Raw genomic sequence first — 19,312 nt, 5'->3', positions numbered from 1 at the left:
GATGTGCTGGGGTGTACCGTGCAGAGGAAAACTGTCACCCAGGGAGGAGGCGTGGGCTTCATCACTAAGGCTTCGCACCCGCCCTCAGGCTCTTTGCAGAGAAAATTAACAAGAACGAACGCAAAGGGAAGGCGGAGATCTCGCTGCTGGTACAAGGCCAGGAGCCCCCAGAGTTCTGGGAGGCGCTGGGCGGGGAGCCCTCCGAGATCAAGCAGCACGTGCCCGACGACTTCTGGCCGCCCCAGCCCAAGCTGTATAAGGTGAACCGGGGGCGCGGGGCTTGCCTGACTGCAGTGGCCTCCTTCGGGACCTCGGCGGGGAGAGGGTGCCACCTTCTGGGCAAGGAGTAGCTCAGCACGGGTCTGAGGCAGGCTCTGAGTGGGGCCGGGGGGCACTGGTGTTGGGCTCTGTGCTTCCGGGAAGGCGAGGCTGGAGAGGGAGGCCAAGAAGCACATGGGTGCCAGGCCTGGGGACCTGGCCTTCGTGCTGTAGGTGTTGTGGGCGGAAAGAGGACAGGTTAGAGAAACTCGTTAGGACCTGGAGAGGGCGGGTAGGGAAGGCACCGTCTACTAGTCCTTCTTCCACTGATAGGGTTTTCTAGAAAGCATCTTGGGGTGGAGGGAGGAAGCCGGCCCGGAGAGGAGCAGGCTGTGGACCTGAGCGCAGGGGCCAGCCTGAAGCAGGGGCTGTTGTGGCCGAGGCTTGTGTTCCCCAGACCCAGCCTGGTTAAGCCCACCTCTTGCTCCTGCCAGGTGGGCCTGGGTCTGGGCTACCTGGAGCTGCCGCAGATCAACTACAAGCTCTCTGTGGAACATAAGATACGGCCCAGGGTGGAACTGATGCCTGGGATGCGGCTGGTGAGACGCACGGGGAGGAGGGCGTGGGGGCTGGATCCCTTCTTGCTGGTGGCCCTGGTCTTGACCTCCAGCCTCCGGGGCCCCGCAGCTGCAGAGCCTGCTGGACACGCGCTGCGTGTACATCCTGGACTGTTGGTCTGACGTGTTCATCTGGCTCGGCCGCAAGTCCCCGCGCCTGGTGCGCGCTGCCGCCCTCAAGCTGGGCCAGGAGTTGTGCGGGATGCTGCACCGGCCGCGCCATGCCGCGGTCAGCCGCAGCCTGGAGGGCACCGAGGCGCAGGTGTGCGATGCGGTGCCCTCGGAGTCCGCCTCCCCGAGATCCCGCGGGCGCGTTCTTGCCCTGACCCTCTGTGGACCGGTTGGTTACCCAGCTCCACAGCTTCCCGGGCCCCGCCCATGCCCCGCCCCCACCCCCACTCCTAGTCCCCCTAGGTTGCTAGGCCACACCTCTCCCAATTCCTAGGCCCCACCCTGCTTCCCCAGGCCCCGCCTTCTCTGTCTCCCACTCCAGCTGTGCCTTCTCAGGTGTTCAAGGCCAAGTTCAAGAACTGGGACGATGTGTTGACTGTGGACTACACGCGCAATGCAGAGGCTGTGCTGCAGGGCCCGGGGCTCGCGGGGAAGGTGAAGCGTGACGCCGAGAAGAAAGATCAGATGAAGGCCGACCTCACCTCGCTTTTCCTGCCACGGCAGCCGCGCATGCCTCTGGCGGAGGTGGGCATGGGGCTGGGGCGCAGGGCGGGCTGGCTGGGCTGGGCTGTCCCACCATGACGGGTGGGGTCGCACGCAGGCAGAGCAGCTGATGGAAGAGTGGAACGAGGACCTGGACGGCATGGAGGGCTTCGTGCTCGAGGGGAAGAAGTTCGCACGGCTGCCCGAGGAGGAGTTTGGCCACTTCTACACGCAGGACTGCTACGTCTTCCTCTGCAGGTGCCTCCCCCGCGTGCCCCTCACGCCCCCCCCCCCCGGTGCTGGGGGCTCAGCCCTGACCACTGCCCTCTGGCCCCACAGGTACTGGGTCCCCGTGGAGTATGAGGAAGAGGAGGAGAAGGCGGCGGGGGCTGAGGACGAGGGAGAGGAGGTGGCGGCCGAGGCGGAGGAGAAGCAGCCCGAGGAGGACTTCCAGTGCATAGTGTACTTCTGGCAGGGCCGCGAGGCTTCCAACATGGGCTGGCTGACGTTCACCTTCAGCCTGCAGAAGAAGTTTGAGAGCCTCTTCCCCGGCAAACTGGAGGTGTGCCGGCCGCACCCCCAGAACACGGGGAGGGGGTGTCCCTGGGACTCACCCAGGGGAGCCTTGCCCCCCCAGGGAGCTGCCCCTGACGGCTTCTGTGCCCCCAGGTGGTGCGCATGACACAGCAGCAGGAGAACCCCAAGTTTCTGTCCCATTTCAAGAGAAAGTTTATCATCCACCGGGGCAAGAGGAAGGCGGCCCAGGGAGCTCTGCAGCCAAGCCTGTACCAGATCCGCACCAACGGCAGCGCCCTCTGCACCCGGTGCCTGGCCGCGGGGAGCGGGCGCGGGCGGCCGGCGGGCTGTGTCCCGCCCGGGCTCCTTGCTGACCCCTGCCCTCCCCCAGGTGCATCCAGATCAGCACCGACTCTGGCCTCCTCAACTCCGAGTTCTGCTTCATCCTCAAGGTGGGGCCTGGCGCGGCGGGGGGCGGGGCTGCGGGCGGGGTGGGGCTGCGGGCGGGGCGTGACCTGGGCCCCCCGCACACCCAGGTTCCCTTCGAGAGCGAGGACAACCAGGGCATCGTGTACGCGTGGGTGGGCCGGGCGTCGGACCCCGACGAGGCCAAGCTGGCGGAGGACATCCTGAATAGCATGTTTGAGGCCTCCTACAGCAAGCAGGTGAGCGGGGTGGTGGCGCACACTGGGTGGCTGGGGGTGGGCTGCCGGGCCTGCGCTGACCGACCTTTCCCCCAGGTCATCAATGAGGGCGGGGAGCCTGAGAACTTCTTCTGGGTGGGCATCGGAGCACAGAAGCCCTACGACGACGACGCCGAGTACATGAAGCACACACGGCTCTTCCGGTGAGGACAGCCCCGCCCCAGCCCCCAGTGTCCCCTCAGTCCCGGCCCCGCTGCCGTGACCCTCGGCCTCTCCGTGACCCTTGACCCCAGGTGCTCCAACGAGAAGGGCTACTTCGCGGTGACCGAGAAGTGCTCTGACTTCTGCCAGGACGACTTAGCAGATGATGACATCATGCTCCTGGACAACGGCCAAGAGGTGAGAGCCCCTCGGCCCTGCCCCGGGGAGCCCTGCCGTCCCCGGATGGGAATTCTGAGGCCGGGTGGCCACCTCCCCCGCTGTCCCCACAGGTCTACATGTGGGTGGGGACGCAGACAAGCCAGGTGGAGATCAAGCTGAGCCTGAAGGCCTGCCAGGTGAGTGGGGGAGGGGCCGCGGCTGGGCCTGGGGGGAGGGGCTGAGGCTGCAGGTGCGCACTCACCCATCCCGCCCACCAGGTGTACATCCAGCACCTGCGCTCCAAGGAGCACGAGCGTCCCCGCCGCCTGCGCCTGGTGCGCAAGGGCAACGAGCAGCACGCCTTCACCCGCTGCTTCCACGCCTGGAGCACCTTCCGCCCGGCCCTGGCCTAGGGCCGCTGTCTGCCTGCCCTGTTGGCCACCACAGGCTCTGCGGAGGGAGAGAAAGGGCCTGTCTGTCCTCCACCTGACCCCAGTGCCACAGTCCCCAGCAGCAGCAACGAGAGTAACCCTGACCAGTGCCCCCAGGGGCCTGGGCAAGTGGATCTCCACCGTGAGCTCACGTGTGATGCCCCTTCTTCTGCCAGGGATAAAAGCAGGTGTGGTTGCCCTTTAAGAGATATTAAATGCTTTTATTTTCAATATTAAAAATCAGTATTTTTAATATTAAAATTGCTAATTTTAACAAAATGACAGGAAAAAAAAACCCAGGGTACAATCTACAAGGAAACCCATCCTGACCCCCGCTACACACACACACACACACACACACTCCTGGTGGAGCTCACACACACACACACACACACACACACTCCTGGTGGAGCTCTCAGTCAGAAACACACACACACTCTCGTGCACAGCCTGCGGCGGGGGGGGCTTGGGGGTGCTGGCCCGGGAGCACGTACCAAAATAGTTTTAGAAATGACTGTGGTGCCTGGCACAGGCGTTAGAAAAATACTCTTTGCAAAAGGAGAGGGAAAGGACGGTGTTGTCGCCTGGGAGGTGACGGGGCTGTGAGCCCCAGCTGCCCTCCCCTGTGGCACCTGACCTCCCGGGTGGCCTCCGGGGCCAGGCTGGGCAGGTCCCGCTGGAGCCTGAGATTAGCAGGTGCAGGTCTACATGAAGGGCCGGGGTCCTGGGTCCCAGCTCCGAACAGGGCAGGCCTGGCAGTTCTGGCTTTCCTGGTGGATGAAGGAAAAAGGGATCGGCAAAAGGCCAGGGAGGTCCAAGGGGGCAGGCGGCCCGGCCACACGTGTGCCACCGCTCAGTCTCCTATCCAGGACGAGGGCAAGGGCCCTGTAGTGATGGCCTTAGCCCTGACCACATCTGGGCCCCTGAGACCAAAGCGTGGCCCTGGAGGGGGCAGTGGTGACCCCAGCAACAGAGGGAGCCACAGCGTCCGTGCAGGGAGAGGCGGGGGGCGGGGCAGACCTACGGCCTCAGATTCGGGCCTGGGCCGGTCAGCCTCGGGCAGCGCCCGATCTCGCACACCTGGGTGATCTCACCTGCGAAACAGGCTGACCAAACCCATCTGAGCCCCAAGCTGCCGTTCCCCTAGGTGGTTTGGCCTGGTCTCGTTCCAGACACCAGCCGTGTTATCTGGGGGCTGATGGGCCGGCCCTGCTGGGGAAACACCTCCCCGGGCCTGCCAGGGTTTCGGGTGCAAGACCCGGGGGGTGGGGGTGGGGGGCTGAGGCCGCACCGAGGGGACCAGGGCCCCGCACCTGAGTGCCTCATCCAATCAGGATGGGGCAGGCTCGGGCCTCGTCCTCTGACAGGTTCCGCAGGTTCTTCTCAGATTCCTCCGAAGAGCTGTGGGGAGGGGCAGCGGTCAGCGGGTCTGGGGTCAGGCCCTCCGCGGCCTTCTGTGCCCAGCTGGGATATGAGGCTGGCTGAAGGGTGCGGGGTGGGAGGCTGGGAGCCAACCAACCCCCTCCTGTGGAGCCAGCCACCTCCTCACCCCAGGAAGTCCTTCACGTCCTCCACCGTCACGTCCCCTGTCGTGTCCAGCGTCGTGTCAGCACTGGTGGCTGAGTCAACGGACGTGGGTGAGAGCGTGGCCTCAGGCAGCTCCGGGGTGTCTGCAGAGAGGAAGTGATCAGGCCCTTCTCAGGGCCCCGGGGCAGCCTCCACACCTGGGGCCCTGGTCCTGAGTCCAGCGCACAGTGGACCACGGCACCAGCACACGGACCCCCACCCTCTCGTGCCCAGCATGCCCTTTCCCCAGCCCCCTCAGGGGCCGCATCCCGCAGAGACCCTCCCTCCTCACCAGTTCCCTCGCTGCGGGTGGGATCGGGGCTTCCGCTGCGGCTCTGTGGACCCAGGACGACGCCAGGGGTCCCGTTAGCCTGGCTCAGCTTGGGCGACTCTTGGGGCCTGTAGCTGCAGAGATGGATCTGTGCTGGGGACCAGGGGCAGGTGCCTCATGGCTCGAGGGCCAGGCCCCCACCCTCCCACTCCTGAGCCCTGGGACCAGAGAGGGGTGACACCGGGGATGGCAACCCTGCTCCTTGCTCCAGGCCCCACCCCCTCCACGCACCTGGCACGCATGGCATCACGGGGCCAACTGATGTCCAGAGAGCAGAGCGGCTCCGTGATGTTCCGGGCGCTCAGGGAAAAGCGCTCGAACTCCGACGGGGAAATCAGGTAGAACCCTAGGGGTGGGTGGAAGGGGAGCAGAGAGCGTAGTGAAGGGCCTGCCCCCTCTTCCGGAAGCCCTGTGAGCGGCCCCTCCCCTGCCGTCCGGGGCCCTCACCCTGGCCGTGTCGTGTGAAGACGCAGGAAGCGATGCCACTGATGTCCTCCTTGCGGATGCAGGCATAGTGCACCTGGGGCCGCAGGCCAGGCACCGAGAACACGTGCACGTCGCCCAGGTTGGTGAGGCAGGCCAGGCAGGTCTCGGCGTAGTCCTCGCAGGCCACGCTGGCAAAGGTGGCCAGGGCCACCTTGCGCACGCGGCAGCCCTCGTGGGCCGTCAGCTTGAACTTGGTCTTGGCGCTCACTTTGGGCAGCGTGAACACCTGGAGGCGGGCAGGGGATGGCCACTGAGCAGAGCCTGGCCCGTCCTCGCCCCCATGCCGCCACCCAGCCCGGCTCTCCAGCCCCACCCGCTTCTCTGCCCGGAAACCTGCCAGGCCCCTCCCACTGTGGTGGAGCCAGTCCCGCCGGTTGGAAGGGCAGGGGGCCGGGACCCCCCACACCTGGAGCTCTGGGGGGGCGGTTGAGGTTCTGGGGGCCCCCGGGGTTCCCCGGGGCGTCGCTGCCGGCTGGGGGCTCTCGGGAGGTCTCAGCAAGTGGGCGTGGGCGGGCAAGCGTCGTCAAGGGTCTGGCGGTGTCCAGGAGACGGAAGCCCCAGGGGTCTCTGTGTCAGCTCACCTTGAACTGCTCCTCAGATGCGATAAGCACAGCGTGGCCGCCCTGCATGTCAGGCGCCTGTGCCAGGTCCCTTGAGGCCTCGTAGGGCTCCGGCAGCGGGCGGCCGCGTCCATCCAGCACGGCCACGGCCACCACGGGTGCGCGGTGCATCAGCTGTACCTCCTTGCCCAGCACGGCCTCCACTGCCCGCTCGGGCCGCCTGTCACTGTTCGCCACTGCCGCAGGCACCTCCAGCGCATAGGCAAACACGGAGCCCGAGTTGGTGCCCGCCCACATGGTGGGGCCGTGGTGGGCCGCTGGGGGACGATGGGCTGGTGAGGCAGGCACGTGCCTCCCCTCCCCGCCCCTCCCGATGCCCTGGGACCCGAACTGGTTCTCTCCAGCCCACACCTCCCTGGTGACCTCGGCCAGTCCTCCTGCAGGCGCAGGAGTGACCTCTAGGGCACCTCCGCGGGGATGTCAAACTGGACCCTGACCTCTCAGACCCGCCCCCCCCAGCATCCCGGGGATGCGGCCCCATCGCGGAGCCACGACTCCCCTACGTCCATCACTGGTCCTGCCGCAGACACCGAGCCTGCCATCCCGTGCAAGCTGACCCCCACTCAGGAAGAAGTGGAAAATCGGCTAAAAACGCACAGGCGTGGATGGACCAGGCAGTCACCACTGTGCACCTTTGATGAACTGGTGACCTCAGCAGCAACCACGGTGGGGGGCGGAACCGGAGCAAAAAATGAGTGAGCAATCAAAGCCATGCTTGCCAAAGCCCAGCTGGCTTCTCGGGGACACTGGACGCAGGCCAACCAAAACCCCGGGGCTGCCGCACCCAGACAGTGGGAGGATCCACCGGGCAGAGGGACGCTCCACAAACACCACCAGGAGTGGGGGCTCCCCTCCCAGACGGAGACGGAAAGACGCATCAATGACAGCGCCACGTGCAGACTAGCTGGACACTGACCCAACCCCAAAAAGGCGTTTCTGAGATGAACAGAGCCGCCTGTGGGCCGAGTGTGACAGGAAGACTCTAGCTTCAGCGTCAATGCTACGGCGTGCGACTCGGGAACCCTGGCTGTAGGTGATGTCCACCAGACGCACACTGAGCTGCTCACACAGGGGCTTTCACTTAAAATCCCCGAGACACGACAGATGTGCCCCATCATCAAGTTAAACCAATCAGCAACTCCGTCCATAAACCCGACCGCATCACTGCCCTCTGCAGGACCCTCAGGGGCTCCAACCGCTCGGGGTCAAAGCCAGCTCCTCGGGCTTCCCTGGTAGTGCAGTGGTTAAGAATCCACCTGCCAATGCAGGGGACACGGGTTCGAGCCCTGGTCCGGGAAGATCCCACATGCCGCGGAGCAACCAAGCCCGTGCGCCACAACTACTGAGCCTGTGCTCTAGAGCCCGCGCGCCACAACTACTGAAGCCCGTGCGCCTAGAGCCCGTGCTCCGCAACAAGAGAAGCCACCACAATAAGAAGCCCACGCACTGCAACGAAGAGTAGCCCCCGCTCGCCGCAACTAGAGAAAACCCGCACGCAGCAACAAAGACCGAACGCAACCAAAACTAAATAAATAAATAAATTTATATTTTAAAAAAAAACCTTACTATATATAAAGCCAGCTCCTTGGCTAGGCAGCCGGAACCCACACCTCCCGGGCCCGTCCTCTGCTCCAGCCACGCTGCCCGGGGTCTCCTGACACACGCCCACCTCAGCCTCGGCGCTGCGGCACACACACCCCCCCAGGACCCGGGCTCCCGTCTCCACTCGGGTCTCCGTTCACCAACCCCACCGTCGGGCTGTCCCGGGGCACCCTGTTGCCAGCGCAGCCCAGCACTCAGCAGGCAACACTTTCCAACCTTCCGGGAGGCGCCACTCCACGCCCGTTTCCCAGGCGGCTGACCGGAATCCGGGCCACACCACCCAGGGCCACCTCCCCAGCACACCCCTCCCGGCCTCACCGTCGCGAAGGAAGGTGTCGGCGAAGTAGAGGCAGCGCACGACGCCCGAGAGGGAGTCATCGGCCGAGCGGGGCTCAATGCGGCGCTGCACGGGCGTCACCTCCACGTCGTGGGGGCCGGCCTGCTCCGCCAGCTGCGCGTTGGCCTCCTGCAACTTGAGGGGCACGAGGCTCGGGAGCCCGGTCTTCCCGCCCCTGTCGCCCCACCCGGCCGCCCAGCCGCCTGGCCCACCTTGCTGCTGGCGGCAGTCAAGCGCTTCTTGCCCGAGACGCGGCTTTTGCGGATGCGCCGGAAGGACTGGCGCAGTGACTTCTTGAGCGACTTCACGCGGGACAGCGGCCCCTCCATGGCCAGGGAGTCGTTGGGGTGCAGGGTGCACCTGGGGGCGCAAGTGCCGGGCATCAGGGAAGCCCGAGCCCCAAGCCCGCCCTCGAGCCCAGCCACCAGGGGGCCTAACTTCCACCAGCAGTGCTTCCTGTGAGGCTCGAAAGCACCCCCCACCTGCGCCCCAGCAAACCTCGGGAGGGGCCCGCACGCACCTGGCCAGCACGGGGCTCCTGCGCAGGTAGTCGAAGAGGCCGAAGCCGTGGCTGGTGCCAAAGGCCACAAGGCCCCACTCAGCGTGGAGCGTGACGGCAGTGACAGCAGCCGGCGGCAGGCACTGGACCAGTGCGCGGGGCTGGAAGCCGGCCGGCCAGGGCAGCGGCCCTGTGCGTGGGCTCAGCCGCTCGTGGCCCTTCCACGTGAAGCCCTCACGGTCCTGGAGGAGGTCCACGCTGGCCACGCCCACCGCCTGATCCGACGGCTCATCACTTAACTCCAGCACCAGCACCTGAGGGGCGGGGGGGGCATGGGGCGGTCGGCACAAAGGGGGCCACCCACGCCCCACCCGAGCCTCCGATGCCTCTGCCAGGGTGGTCCCAGGATTGTCTCCAGTGCATCCTCTGAATAAACACTTACTGGACGCCCACTGTATACCAGGGCCCTCACTGAGCAACACGGTGGCGACCAGGACCTGCCAGCCCTGCCCTCCCGGGGCTCATCTAACACCTGTGCTCCCACCCCAGCTCCAAGCCTCTGTGGGTCCCCACAGCCCTGGCTGGTCCCACCTGGAGCCCCGTTCCCGCCTCTGGGTTTTTGCTGCTCCGGTCCCTCTACCACCCCACCAGACCCTCCAGAAAGCCCCCCAAGACCCGCAGCCCTGGGGGCGCCTTGGCCCTACCTGGCCCGCCTTGGCCCTACCTGGCCCGCGGTGCCGGCCACCACCATCTGGGCGGTGTACTTGCAGAGCGCCACCTTCTGCACGCCAAGACGTGGATCGTCGCTGTAGGGGTCGAAGCAGCCCACCTGCAGGGTGGAAGGACTGGTGACACAGGGCGGAGCCCGGACCAGGCTCCCCGGAGCCAGGGGAGGGGCCCACCTTGCGGAAGGGTGGCCAGTCGTCCTCGGCGGCCTGGGCCAGGCTGTCGGCGTGCTCGCAGTCTGTCTGAAAGAGGCCGGCGGTGCTCAGCTTGTAGAGCGGCCGCAGGGCCACGCCGGAGGCGTCCCAGAACCGCACAGTGCCATCCTCGTGCCTGCAGGGAAGGTGAGGTCAGGTCCCAGGTCCTCCAGCCCCCCGCCCCCTCCAGTCATCCAGCGACCACGCACTGGGCACTAAGTGCCTAAGCCAGACACTGACTAGACTCCCACTGCACACAGCAAACAGGAAGTGCCAACCGTACAGGACACATACTGAGCGCCTACTGTATGCCAGGCCACATACAGCAGGTGCTGGGCCCTTCCCTGCAAAGAGGGTGAGAAGGTGCGGAAATAATCACCAGAAATGATGAGCAGGAGGTGAGGGGCGGGTGACGCAGGGAACAGAGGACTACGGAGGCTCTGCCCCCAGGGGAGCCTCCAGAAAAGGTGACCAGAGAGGCAGTCACAGAGCGGAGGGATCGGCTGGGGCAGGGGCAGCAGCAGGAAGCCTGGGGAGGCCGGGAGGAAGCAGAGAGGGAAAGGGGGGAGAAGCAGACCAAACTGGGGTGCAGCCTCAGGACACAGCTGCAGAGTCCAGGTCACCGGCGCCTGGGTGGTGGGGGGAGCCCAGAGCCAGGGCATGAGGTGAGTGAGGCCGTGGGACCGGGTGGGACGGCTCCGGAGGTCCTGAAAGCCACGGTGAGGAGTTCTCACTGGAGAGGGGCCGCTGGAGTCAGAGGCCCGAGGGTCCCAGCACAGGCGGATGGCAGGGGCTGGGCAGGAAGTCAGGGCCCGAGTCACCGGGCACGTCAGCGCCCGCCAGGCCCAGGCTGGGCTCTCGGGCACCTGCCCTGTGCAGCTCGGCATGGGCCAGCCCAGATTTTCCAGTCCCGGGGCAGGCTGAGTGGGTGGAGCCCAGTTTCGGGCTAAAAGGAGGGCTGAGCCTTAAACCAGAGTCTAGAGAGGCTTCACCCCAGTGCACCCTGCGGGAATGGGGATGACCTGGTCCCACCAGGGGCCGGGCCTGAGTCAGCGAGCAGGTCAGCTCCCACCAGGCCCAGGATGGGCCCTCCCGCACCCGCACGGGCTGCGCCAGGCCCTGCTCGCCCACACACACACACTCACACCACGCGTCACAACTGGGCTGAGCCGGGGACACGTGTTCGCCTACCCGGTCAGCAGCAGCCCTCGCTGGGCCGGCTCCTGAGCCAGGTTCCGGCCCCCGGTGATAGGCCAGCTCTGAGAGACGGAGACAGAGACGGAAGCAGAAGGTCAGGACAAGCATCTTCCTCCTCTCACCCCAGGAGTGGCATCCAGGGCACAAAGTCCCTCTGAGCTCCCCACATACACCTGCCACACCCCCATCTCAGGCGCGTGCCCAGGCAGCACCCTTCCTCCGGGCACACACCGAGGCACCGGAGGCCGGCTGGGGGTTCTGCTGCTCGCCAGCGCTCACGATGCGGGCCCACAGCTTGGCGGGGACGTTGGCAACGTGGGCCGAGCAGGTGATGGCGGACGAGTGCAGCGGGGCCAGGTATGGGGCGGGCACGGCCGGCCAGCCGGGCGTCTGCAGGTCCAGCACCACCAGCTCCTCTTCGAGCAGCACGGCCAGGGCCTGGGGCTCGTCGAACTCTGCGGGACGGGGTGGGTGAGTGCAGCCGCAGACACACGGGCACGGGGTGGGAGGGCAGGTACGCACCGTCCTCGGGCCGCGTGCTGTGCACCGTGAAGAAGTCGATGACGCGGGAGGTGAAGTCCAGCGTCACCAGGGTCTCGGCCTGGAGCACACTCACGCAGTGGCGGTCGCCATAGCTGGCGCGGGGCATGCCACCGCTGAAGACGATGAAGTGCTCGCTGCTCGGGGCGGAGGAGCCACGTGAGCCACCGGAGGGGCCCCGTGGGGACCAGGAGAGCCTCCCCCAGCCCCGCCCTGCGCTCCCGCAGCCGGGTGTGGCCCCGGCGCACCACCTACCCCGACGCACAGTTTCGCCACAGGATCTTGCTGATGGCTTTGCAGGGGAAGGGGCCTGGGGGGTAGGACAGCATCAGGCTCACCGAGCCCCGGCCGCTTCTCCGTTCTCCTCCTGCCTCCAACGCTCCCACCTCCCGAGGGAAGGCACGCTGCCCGACAGCCCCGGGGGGGTCTCATCTTTGCGGCTGGGCTCAGCCCCGCCACCTTCTACAAGTCCTCCCAAAGCCCCCCACCAAGGCCAGTCTGAGCTCAGGGTCACTGCCGACCTCGCACAGGCCTCCCCGGCACTCACCGTAGGGCGTGGTGGCCACGGTGGGCTGTGTCGTCGGGGAGTCGCCGGCGTCCGTGGCCCAGACGGCGTAGCTGCCGTCGCTGTGCGAGCTGACCAGTGTGCGGCCGCTGCGCTCCCAGCACACACTCTCCAGCTGCTGCGGGGCGGGGTGGACGGGCGTGAGCGCAGCAGCTGTGAGCTGAGGCCCCGGCACAGCCGCCGGCCTCCCCCCTCCGCCACACACCTGGTTTCCTAGGAAGATGCGGTCAGCACACCGCGCGGCCCGGTTCCAGATGACCAGCAGGCCTCGGCTGTAGCCGATAAGGATCTTGGTGGGGTCCCGCAGGTGTCCCTGGAGAGACTCCACGGGGCCCAGGGCCTTCCCGCACCGGTAGTCGTCAGGCACGCTGCGGGGGCAGAGGGGAGGGGGGCGTGGGGGGTGAGCCGGTGGCAGCGCGCCCAGAGGACGGGGTGCAGGGAAGCCGGGTGGCCTCTCACCTTCGCAGAACCTCGTCCGGGCCAAGGGTCTGCCCCTCGAGCAGCGTCAGGGTGGGAACATCCAGGAAGAAGACGCTTCCGCCCTCAGTGCCCAGGGCTGCCAGGTCACCGGCAGCCACCAGCAGGACCACAGTGATGCGGGCGAGGCTGGGCAGGCCACTGTGGGGGCCGAGGGGAGGGGGGTGAGGGCGGGAGCCCATCCGCCGGCTGAGGAGGGCGTGGAGGGGGCTGAGCCGCTACCATCAGCTCACCAAAGCCCCTCTGCACTCGCCACAGCCCCAGAAAGGGCACGGTGGTGGCTGCGGACGTCGTAATTAGCTCGCTCGGTTATTCATCAGGACATCAGCAGGGACAGGGATAAAAATAGGTCCCCAGGTCTCGGAGAAGGGCCCCTGAGCTGCTCCCACCCACCAAGAGGGGAAGGCAGGAACCAAGTCCCACCTGGGCCAGGACCAGAACCTTCAGGACGCACGGCCCCCTGAGCCCCACTCAGGAAGCCCCGCCCCCAGCCCATGGATGTCTCCCTGACTTGCAGGAGGGCCCTGGATCGCTTCCCGGGAATCCAGCCTGGGTTAGGGTTGGACACGGGGGCGGGGGGGAGGCAGGGGTCATCTAGCCCCAGTCCAAGCCCAAGCAGGACGAGCCTCCCGCGGAGCTGCACAGGCACCTTGCAACCTGAAGGACTCACCCGCGCTGGCCATTTCAACAAGGGCTGCCGGGCCAGGAACCAAGGGGCGCCGTACTCTCTCCCCAGGGGTCCAAGCCCATGCTGTCACCCCCCTGGGGCACCTGCCAGCACCTCACAGCCCAGCGGGACCCTCCTTTCTCCGACCCGCCCTTTCACCCAGGCACACTGTGGCCCATCGCCCCGCACCAGTTGAGGGCCCAGGGGACCTGTGCTGATGTCAGTTCCTGCCCCAAATGCCCCTCACCGGGCTCTGGACACACTCTCCCGTCCCGTGTCTCCTGGGGCCCCAGTGGTCCTGGAGCACAGACTGTCCCTGCTCACCTCAGACTCTACCAGGATGCCCACCTGACGCCTGCCAGGCCATCAGACATGCCCCCTGAACCCCAGCCCCGGGGCGGCTTCCTGTCCCCCTGCCCCTCCACAGGCTCGCCCCACATCCAGCAGCCATCCCTGGCCGAGTCCCCCAGTACCTGGCACCATCAAAGCCCGGGCGACTGGGTGGCTGGTGGTGGAGGGCTTCCTCCAGGTGGGCGCAGCCGTTGTGGTGGACGACCTCCCAAAGATGGAGGCTGCTGTCGTCCAGCAGGGTCAGGAGGCGGCCCTGGCAGGTGAGTGAGACCAAGACTGAGCCGGTCTGGGGCAGGGGGCGGGGCGGAAATGGGGTTCACGGGAGCCAGTGGCAGGGCCGAGGCTCACCTGGCCGGGCAGGAAGTGCATCTGGGTGACGGTGGCCGCGTCTCGATGCAGGCCCGTGAACTCCACGCCGGGGGCACCGTAGCTGAGGGTGACGGGTCAAGGGCGGAAAGCAGGCACAGGCTGGGAAACCACGCCTCCTCCTCCCAGGACCACTCTGAGGGCCCTATCCAATGGGCCTGCCTATCCAGGGGCCTCCCTAGTCCACGGTGCTCCTCGCCGCAAGGAGCACCGTCTTGCACCGCCACTCGACACGTAGGCTCCCTCGGTCCTGCAAGTCAGTGCTGCTGCACGACCTTCACCTCCTCATCTGTAAAAGGGGCTGGCGACTTGCACTCCCACCTCGCGGGGCTGACGCAGGGCACGTGAGGGTAAAAGCGCCCCCCGCACACATGGCCCGGGCCCGGCTCACGGCTCTGCGTCAGCCTCTCCGGGCTGTGTGCACAGGAGCCGGCCCCGCACACCGCATCACACAGGCGGAGATGCCAAGCCAGGCACAGGAAGCTCGGCCACAGGCCGATGCCAGCTGCAGGCCAGGAACCCCACCTCCTTCTGGGGCAGGCAGCCCCCACTGCAAGGGGAGAGGCCACGGAGGCTTGGAGAGCTTAGGTGACCTGCTTCCAGCGCCCAGTGTGAGCGCCAGAGTCCCAGCAACCCCAGGCTTCACAGTGGACGGGCAGGCCGAGGGGCCCCAGGAGGGAGGACTGGGCAGGGGTCAGGGACGTTGCCTGGAGACAAGGCAGGAGCCGTTGCCTGGAGCTGGAGTTGGGATTCCCTGCAGGAGCCGGGAGGACACAGACAAGGGGACAAAAAACAGGGCAGGAGCACTGGGAGGGAACCAGGGTCGCCAAGGAGACGGGGCCAGACCCGGGGGTGGGGGGGTGGGGGGGTGGGGGGTGGGCCGCGGCCCCTGTGGCCAGCCTCAGTTTCCCAGCCCAGGACTCAGGCCGGAATGGTCTGGGAGGGGTGGGGGGCCTCGTCCCCCTCTGAGGCTGTCTGCCTGCCTGTCCTTTGTGAGCACGAGAAAGGCCGTGCCACCAGCAGAGACTCCGCCGGGACACAGAGGAAGGGGCTCCGGGCCCACAGCACACGCGGGGCAGGACAGCGCCGTAAGACGCAGAAGCAGCGGGCCAGGAAGTGGGACCCCTCGGCAGGCGGCCGGGGCACCGGCCCCTGCGTGCCCACTGATGCCTCAGGGGCCCACGGGAGGTGGGGGCACCCAGGTCCAGCCGCTCTCCCTGGAGTCGACAAACTCACAACTTCCTGGCCAGTGCCCCCAGCCCCTGGGTGGGGAGACCCCGTGCCACCATGCAGTGGCTGGCCAGACCCTGCCCCTGGGGCCCCACCTGAGGGGCTCCCCCCGTGCAGCGGGGCTGGGATCCCCCACGGCAGGAGGGAGGCGTCCAGCTGCCCGCCTCCCCCCACACCCGCCCTGCGCTCGCCGGAAAATGCCCCTTTGTGCGGCTCACAGGCCCATTGTGTGGCGCGAGCGTCCAGGTGCGGGCCGCGCGGCGCCCACCATGCCGAGCCTGGTACTGCCACAGCGCCTCGGCTGGACACACGTGTCTTCACACTGGCACACGTGTGTGTGCCCGGGCACCAGGGCAAGGCCCGCCGTGACCCTGGCCCACCCACCACCCTTGCTGGGGACCGTGTGCAACCAGCCCCGGCCCACCTCCCCAGTCACAGCTGCTGGGATGGTAACTGCCAGGTAACTGGCTGGCTGAAAGGCAGCGCGGCGCAGCCGGGGCCACCGCGAGCTGAGCCCCATCGTCTCTGTGAGGAGGCGTCTCAGGGCAGCAGCTGCACCAGCCTCCACCAGGGTCCGGGCAGCTCCCGTGGCCTCCCAGCCGGGGCCCTGCCCCAGGGGCCCGGCACACGGGGAGCTGCAACCAGGACATTCTGACGGGCTCCGAAGGCCGCGGCCCACAAAGGATACATCTTGACAGCCCCAGACCGGGTGCCGATGGCCATGATGCGAAGCTCAGGGTCAAAGGCCAGGGCGCTGGGCTGGTTGGGGAAGCCATGCTCCACGGTCTGCAAGGAGACGAGGGCATTGGCACAGGCACGGCCCACCCACCCCAAGGCAGCGTCCAGGCTCTGCCACTGCTTCGCACCCATGCTCCGGGCCTCAGTGCCCTCAGCTGCGAAACGGGTAATCACAGCTCCGGTGAGGAAGGGCCTGAAACCCTGGCCCCGCCACAGAGGCCCCCCGCCCCCCGGTCGAGGCCCCGTCCCTCTCTACACTCGGGTCCACCCCACCGTGCGCAGGGTTCTGAAAACAAATAGAACGGGGCTCGAGAGGAGGCGCAGGCACAGAAGTGAACCCCGCGGCCCCACAGAGCAGGGCTCCGCACCCCACTCCTCCTGGCAGACTGAAGTGGGGTGTGGTCCCAGGCAACCCCCAACACAGGCTCTGACGGGTGGTCAGAGGCCAGCAGCCAAGGCCAGCTAGGCAGAGGCTCTCGAGCGCCACCCCGACCCGGGGCTGCTCCCCAGCCCCAGAGACAGGGAGACTGGAGCCCAGAGAGAAGGAGCTTCCTGCCCCGGCCCCGAAGGTGTCACGCACCTGCCAGACTTGGGTTCCCACCTGGAAACTGGGAGACGTGACTCCCTTCCCATCCCTGGTTGGGATGGTGGGCAGGGGGCTTGTGCACTGGGGGTGTCAATGCAATGGCTCCTACCAGGTCCCCAGCTCCCGGCAGGGCCAGTCCCAGTGCAGACCAGCCCTGGCTCGCCGCCCCCCCCACCTACCCAAGGAGCCCCTAGTCAACCCCGAGGCCTGGCTGGGGGCCCTCCCTGGGAAGCCTGCACCCTTGGGCCCCCAGCCCCCTGCCCTCAACACCAAGGTGGGACACCCCATGTGGGTGCTGGTACCCCCTGACCACTGCATCAGCAAGACACAAGTTTTATAAGGAACCCTGGTCCCCAGGCCTGTGGCCCCAGCCTGCCTCCAGCCTCACCCCATCCGGGCAGGGACTGAGCCCTCTGAGCACCTGGCTTGGCCTTGGGTGAGTCACAGCACTGACCAAGCCTCGGCTTCCCATATGGGCACTGGTGAGCCCACTTGACTGGGGTGGGCTGGGGAGCACCGGCACCGCCATGCCCACACTGGACCTGACCGAGTCTGGCGGCCCACTCCTCTGCTCAGGACCTCGGGGGCTCCCAGCTCACTCCGAGTCAAGGCCAAGTCCCCTCCACCTGGCTCCTCCCACCGGCCCCCAGCTCACTCGATGGCCTTCCGCCCTCCTCCAATCTACTAGGACCTCTGCATCTACGGTCCGTCTACCTGGAACGTGCTTCACCCGGCACTCTCCACGGTGGGCTCCTTCCCACGGCTCAGAAGACAACTGCTCAGAGGCCCCCTGCGCTGGCCCAGCAGCCATCGCTCCACACCCTCACCTGCCTGATTTCACCCACGGCACTGACCACCAACCAAACCACTGGACGCCGCACACTTGCCTCTCTTCTTTCGGCTTCTCACTATCTCCCCAACTAGTACATCAGCCCCACCCCGATGCGGTATTCGTTAAACTGATATAGAGTGGACATGCCACAGGCAACTTGTGGGCAGGGCTGGGATTTGGACCCAAGACTGAGTCCAAAGTCCAGGTTCACCCTGGACCACCACCCCCTGCCCATGCCCCACCACTCGGGAATCTGGGCCTATTTTCTAGTGATCACCTACCAGCCCCTCCTCTCTAGTGACCCTCTGCCCAAGACCACCCCCTCCCACCACTGCTGCCCACTCAGAACAGGGCCTCACCCTCCTTGGCAGGGAGACCAGCTTCTGCCACCAGGCGCCAGCCAGGGGGAGCAAGCCTCCCTTCCACCTGTCTCAGGTCCCCACTTCACACCCCGACTCCCTGGCTGAGGAAGTGATACCTGAGCACTACGCCTGCCCCACCATCACTGTCCTCTCATCTCGAGGGGGCTCATCCTCGGCCACTCAGCACAGGAAGGGGGACACCTCAGAGCCCCTGGGCACCAGCCTCCTCTCTGGGCCCCTTGGCCACCAAGTCTGAGGGTCCTGGCAGCCCCTACGCCACCTGGAAAACCCCGCCTACCCTGAGAGGTGACCCAGCCTCGGTCACTGCGGGACCGGTCGCCCCAGAGCTTCCTCCTGGACCAGAGTCTCCTGGCAGCCAGGTGGGGACCACAGCACCCCTCCCGAAGCCCCTGGCCCTCAAGGCTAAAGTCAGATCCCACTGACAAGGGGACCCAAAGACCAAGGGCCCCAGCTCACTCTGACTTTGGGCACGTGGTCAGCCCTAAACCTCAATTTTCTCACCGGTGTGTGAGCATAATGACTCTAGGCCCCAAGAGCAGCAAGGGGCCCTGCGATCAAAGGGCTTGGGTGTAAAATTGAGGCCAGAAGTGACACCCCTGGGGAGAGTTAGCAAGGGGCAGGCTGGGGCCTCTCTCAACCACACACCAGCGCAGGGGAGGCGGGGCTGAAGGCAGCCCCTTTCCCGTGGCCCCTCTGGCCCTACCCAGGAAAGAAAGGAAGGAGCAGCCCTCCGCCCCCACCTCCGCCTTGGCTCCAGGAGAGGCGGTGGGTCGGCTGCCCCTGTGACAGAGCCCACAGCAAGGAGGACAGTGGCCCTATTCCATAGCAAGGGAAACTGAGGCCCCGCGATTCGAACTGCAGTTGAGTAAACGGCCAGGCATCCCCCGCTGGAGCCCCCGGCGATGCCGGGCAGAGCGCAAGCCGGAGCCCCGGGCGGTGGGGGAAGGGAGGAGAGGAACCGGGAAGGGATTTCCCAGCCCCACCCCCCAACATCTGCCTCCACTCCGCACCCCTCCCCACCGGCCTGGGTGCGAAAGCAAAACAAACCGGGCCCAAGGGCTGCGCAGGGGCGCCGAGGGGTCCCCGAGAAAGAGATAAAGAGACAAGAGAGTGGGAGCCGGAGCGAGAGTTGAGAGCCGCCCGGAGACACACGGAGGCGGAGAGGCCCGCAGGGAGAGGCCGGCGGAGTCCAAGGCGCGGAGACAGAAGCAGGGGAGCGGAGAGCAGAGACGGAGCGAGGCTGGCGCGCGGCTCGGGCAGAGCAGAGCGGGGCGGCCGGGCCCAGCGTGCGACCCCTCCCCCGGCCCGACGTGGCTCCGGCCCGGTCCCCGCCCCCGGCCAGCCGCCCCCGGCCCGCCGCCGCACCTTGTGGAAGGCGAAGAGCTCCTGCTTGAGCTTCTCGCGCTGCGGGTCGGCGCCCTGTCTGCGGAACCGAAACTTCATCATCTTGCGCCCGGCCGCCCGCCGCCGCCGCCGCCGCCGCCCGCAGGATGCGCCGCGCGGCCCCGCAGGTCCTGAGGCGCGGGCGCCAGGCGCGGG

The 19,312-nt window shown here is 66.9% G+C and overlaps 2 protein-coding genes across 12 annotated transcripts in view; one reads left to right on the top strand and one right to left on the bottom strand.

Annotated features, from left to right (window-relative positions):
- Positions 1 to 3,711, top strand: part of FLII (FLII actin remodeling protein) — a 12,563-nt gene extending 8,852 nt beyond the window's left edge. For all 6 annotated transcript variants that reach the window (XM_073797058.1, XM_073797057.1, XM_073797056.1 and 3 more), the window contains 13 exons: positions 89 to 260; positions 753 to 857; positions 946 to 1,137; positions 1,383 to 1,571; positions 1,648 to 1,787; positions 1,869 to 2,091; positions 2,199 to 2,353; positions 2,437 to 2,497; positions 2,582 to 2,710; positions 2,786 to 2,892; positions 2,983 to 3,088; positions 3,181 to 3,246; positions 3,328 to 3,711. In XM_073797058.1, coding sequence (XP_073653159.1) covers positions 89 to 260; positions 753 to 857; positions 946 to 1,137; positions 1,383 to 1,571; positions 1,648 to 1,787; positions 1,869 to 2,091; positions 2,199 to 2,353; positions 2,437 to 2,497; positions 2,582 to 2,710; positions 2,786 to 2,892; positions 2,983 to 3,088; positions 3,181 to 3,246; positions 3,328 to 3,462 — 1,780 coding nt within the window. In that variant the 3' untranslated portion in view covers positions 3,463 to 3,711. The remainder of the gene's footprint in view (positions 1 to 88; positions 261 to 752; positions 858 to 945; positions 1,138 to 1,382; positions 1,572 to 1,647; positions 1,788 to 1,868; positions 2,092 to 2,198; positions 2,354 to 2,436; positions 2,498 to 2,581; positions 2,711 to 2,785; positions 2,893 to 2,982; positions 3,089 to 3,180; positions 3,247 to 3,327) is intronic.
- On the bottom strand, positions 3,681 to 19,312 carry LLGL1 (LLGL scribble cell polarity complex component 1). 6 transcript variants are annotated; one of them, XM_073797062.1, is made up of 23 exons: positions 19,139 to 19,312; positions 15,923 to 16,020; positions 13,987 to 14,068; positions 13,761 to 13,891; positions 12,603 to 12,761; positions 12,349 to 12,511; positions 12,126 to 12,261; positions 11,834 to 11,888; positions 11,561 to 11,715; positions 11,270 to 11,493; positions 11,033 to 11,100; positions 9,824 to 9,977; positions 9,646 to 9,750; positions 8,943 to 9,235; positions 8,635 to 8,782; positions 8,404 to 8,557; positions 6,445 to 6,755; positions 5,825 to 6,089; positions 5,609 to 5,723; positions 5,339 to 5,445; positions 5,030 to 5,150; positions 4,794 to 4,881; positions 3,681 to 4,250 (listed from the first exon to the last, which is right to left on the bottom strand). In XM_073797062.1, the coding sequence occupies exons 1-22, from the start codon at positions 19,217 to 19,219 to the stop codon at positions 4,803 to 4,805; spliced, it is 3,204 nt and encodes a 1,067-aa protein (XP_073653163.1). In that variant the 5' UTR covers positions 19,220 to 19,312; the 3' UTR covers positions 3,681 to 4,250; positions 4,794 to 4,802. The 6 variants fall into 6 exon arrangements, with proteins under 6 accessions (XP_073653163.1, XP_073653162.1, XP_073653161.1 ...); XM_073797061.1 differs by having other exon boundaries at positions 5,339 to 5,451; positions 8,404 to 8,551; XM_073797060.1 differs by having other exon boundaries at positions 5,339 to 5,451; positions 12,126 to 12,258.

Source organism: Tursiops truncatus, chromosome 20 (assembly GCF_011762595.2).
Source record: "Tursiops truncatus isolate mTurTru1 chromosome 20, mTurTru1.mat.Y, whole genome shotgun sequence".
Lineage (NCBI taxonomy): Eukaryota > Metazoa > Chordata > Mammalia > Artiodactyla > Delphinidae > Tursiops > Tursiops truncatus.
This window is presented reverse-complemented; position numbering and strand designations above follow the sequence as displayed.

Excerpts from the sequence above, each read along its gene's own strand:
- LLGL1 (XM_073797059.1), bottom strand. The coding sequence starts at position 19,219 with ATGATGAAGTTTCGGTTCCGCAGACAGGGCGCCGACCCGCAGCGCGAG. Across the intron at positions 5,452-5,608 it reads CGTGATGCCATGCGTGCCAG|CTACAGGCCCCAAGAGTCGC; the intron begins GTGCGTGGAGGG and ends CCATCTCTGCAG. Across the intron at positions 4,882-5,029 it reads GACGTGAAGGACTTCCTGGG|CTCTTCGGAGGAATCTGAGA; the intron begins GTGAGGAGGTGG and ends CCCTCCCCACAG.